Here is a 3,005-nt window from a genome sequence, read left to right as displayed (position 1 = left end):
TAATTATTATATTGAAGCGTCTAAATGAGCAATTAAAAATTAATCTATTATCAGACTATTAGGTTATTTATCTACGTACGTTAATTACAATTACAGTTTACACTGCGTTATTAATTCATAAATGTACTGTACCATGTACCGGGTGGCTGAACAAAATGGCAGTCTCCTGTTTTCGTTTGTTTCTCGCAGACCCTTTGTCGGACCGTATACTGTTTACGTTTGTTTGATACAAAATTTTATTAACTACAAAACTTAAAAAAACTTTTTCGAAAAAATTAAGCCATCCTTTTTTGCAATGATGCCAAATGAAACCGTCTAAAAATTTTTCGTGTCCCAGCTCACAAAACATAAAATCTTGTGCCATTTCTTCCCCTTAAGGACTTTTTGAACATTTTCTAGTGTTTATTTAGCAAAACACGTTTTCTTTCAGTAGAAAAAGAAAGCGGATATGCAGCATACGCTGAACGAGTCATGCAGTCATGACACATTGTGACTTTTCCAAAAAATGTCGATTGTTTATTTGGTATTTTCGAGTATTTTCGGTCATAATTTTTGGCTGCATGACAGGTTGCACCAAAAAATGCAGGTTTAAATTTGATTTGTACCTAACACGTTGCCCTTCCAGAAACGATATTGAACCAGGTAAGCTTTAACAGCGCTGGTTAGAAACTCACTCTCAAAACCTTTGTTTGCCGGTTTCACGAGAATAACTCGTGCAGAGTCTCTGTTATTTAGTGCACTGGCCAAGCACGGTTGCTAGAATACTGCAGTTCCTTACAGGTGAAAAACGAGAAACGAACCCTCTACCAGAAACAATAAAACAAGCTACATTAATGTCGTTAGTTGAAGAGCAAAAATCTTTAATTTAGAAACATTTTGATTTTTTGAATTGCATTTTCGCGCCCCAGAGCCGAAACGAATAGCTTTCATACATGAATTTAGGATGAGGTATAAAATTATCGACCCCCCTTGGAAAACTATTTTTACAGCGAACGTCGATAGACTCCATATATGTAGCGGAATTTACGAAAAATAGTACTGTAGATAAAACCATGGGTCCCCGCTTCCGTTGAAGTAATTTTTAGGCTTAACGAGGTTAACAGTATGAGGATACTTTAGAACAACAGCATTCATCACATTTTGATCCTTTCCAGCGTTGCGTTTCCTCTTGAAGTATTTCTCCTGCATTTCATAATAATTTTTTGTCCAGATTCTCCATGCCGCATCATGGCCAGCAGCTACAGTGCCTCCTATATGATTCTCGTTATCCAGTTCAGGAGGAGGCATACCATTATTATCGATCGTCACATTCACGAATGGTGAGACCAAAAGCAGTGTAAGCTTCTCGTGCTCGGCCAACTGCTGCTCAATTCGAAGGGTTCGGAAAATTTCGCAAATATCGTAAATGTCCTTCGGTCCGGAAAGATCCGATATCACACCAAACAAAAAATTGGGAGCCAAATATATTACTTCCTCTAGCCTCTTTCACGAATTCCCATTTTTCGTTCCAAATAGCGTATAGCTCCCAGGTATGGTACGTTTCCGTATCATTAAGCTTGGTTTCCATCCAGATAGCTTTTTTGGCATGCATTTTGAGCTCCTCAAACTCTTTTATTACGAAAACCGTTTGATCGAGCAGGTTTTTGCGCATGTCATACACCGTTAAAAACATTTTCGACGTCGTGAAAATGTACATTGGACAAGGGATGTTGGTTAAAAAGTTAGACATCCACTTTAGATATATAGTCTTTTCGGCTTTTGAAGGAATATTATAATAAGCTGTAACAACTGTCACATTGCTTTTGATCGTGTTTCGATATGTTACTACCTTAGATCTCGTCGACACACAATAGGAGCGAAATGTGGAGGAGAATACGAGCATACCAAACTCATATACTGAATACGTAACTGCCCAGCAGATAACAACAGAACAAACCGACCTAGCAAAGCTTCCCCTCATTCCCGTTTAAGAACAGGAACCTTTTTGCGGGCACTTTCATCTGAAACAATGATAAGTTGCTTAACTTCCGCGGCGATACAATGATATATCTGAGTGTTTGAATTGCTACTTTGGCACTGATTGAAGCACTGTGTGATTACGTTGAGCCGTACTTCGCAAAATTAATGTATGTGCGCTGTGCGCACCGCTACGGAATTCAGAGGTTAATTTCGTTGTAAGTCATCACATTCACGCATGGTTCGGCATGGATGCTATACTGGCGTACTTGTATCCACGCGACCTGCGGAGCCAGTACAGCGAAATTGATCGTTAGAATTATGGAAGTGTATAATGATGATACTACGGTGCTAAGTTGGAGTCAGTCAACCATTCACTGTTACAGACTTAGCATTTACTTCCAGCTCGGGCATTGACCTGCAGTCGCTTGCCGTTGCTCGAAGTTAAATAGCAAGATGTTCGAACTTCCGCCCGAGTATTATGCACCTACTAGAGTAAGGTAGGGCGTTGGTTTACGTCGTTGTCAGGGCGGGCTTATGATTCAGCCCTTCTGTCATTGGTTGGTTTTGGGTTTTTTCCTGTCTGGGCATTTTCATGCATTTTGACGGCTCTGTACGCAGCTGCGCTGCCTACGGAGGCCAGTTGGTTTTTTGGCTTGCGCGCAAGCGCGGTGTGTGTTCAGATTTCGGCATTAAAACCTACATCCGGGTTCGTTTGTTCCTCCGTCGATGGACGATGCGCGCTTAGCCAGCGCCATCTGATATCGTTAAGCCTACCGGTATTTCTCCACACGGCTTTCTACAGAAAACTTTAATATATGTATCGAATATCAACTCCGAGATTAGCTAAAGAAGTTTGGGATTAGCTAAAAATTTCTGGGGCGCATTACAAAAAAATCAAAAGAAGCTTACTAAACATAAGGGATTTGACAAAGTGTGGGAGACTTTCGGTTAGAAAAATTTATTCCATAAGCGGTTGTTGAACGTTAAATGTCAAAGGTTGTGCTTACACTGGATTAGTATTGTTTAACCAAGGCCGTTACAGTATT

The 3,005-nt window shown here is 40.2% G+C and overlaps 1 protein-coding gene across 1 annotated transcript; it reads right to left on the bottom strand.

Annotated features, from left to right (window-relative positions):
• Positions 1–683: 683 nt before the first annotated feature.
• Positions 684–2,362, bottom strand: LOC129602273 (uncharacterized). The gene is given in 2 exon segments (XM_055501270.1): positions 684–1,367; positions 1,369–2,362. Coding segments are annotated over 2 exon segments (858 nt in total). The 5' UTR covers positions 1,883–2,362; the 3' UTR covers positions 684–1,023.
• Between the last annotated feature and the right edge of the window lie 643 nt (positions 2,363–3,005).

The sequence above is a fragment of the Paramacrobiotus metropolitanus genome, unplaced genomic scaffold, assembly GCF_019649055.1.
Source record: "Paramacrobiotus metropolitanus isolate TYO unplaced genomic scaffold, Prichtersi_v1.0 Parri_scaffold0000379, whole genome shotgun sequence".
In the NCBI taxonomy this organism is placed as follows: domain Eukaryota; kingdom Metazoa; phylum Tardigrada; class Eutardigrada; order Parachela; family Macrobiotidae; genus Paramacrobiotus; species Paramacrobiotus metropolitanus.
The sequence above is the reverse complement of the archived record's forward strand: the minus strand, read 5'-3'. Positions and strand labels throughout refer to the sequence as shown.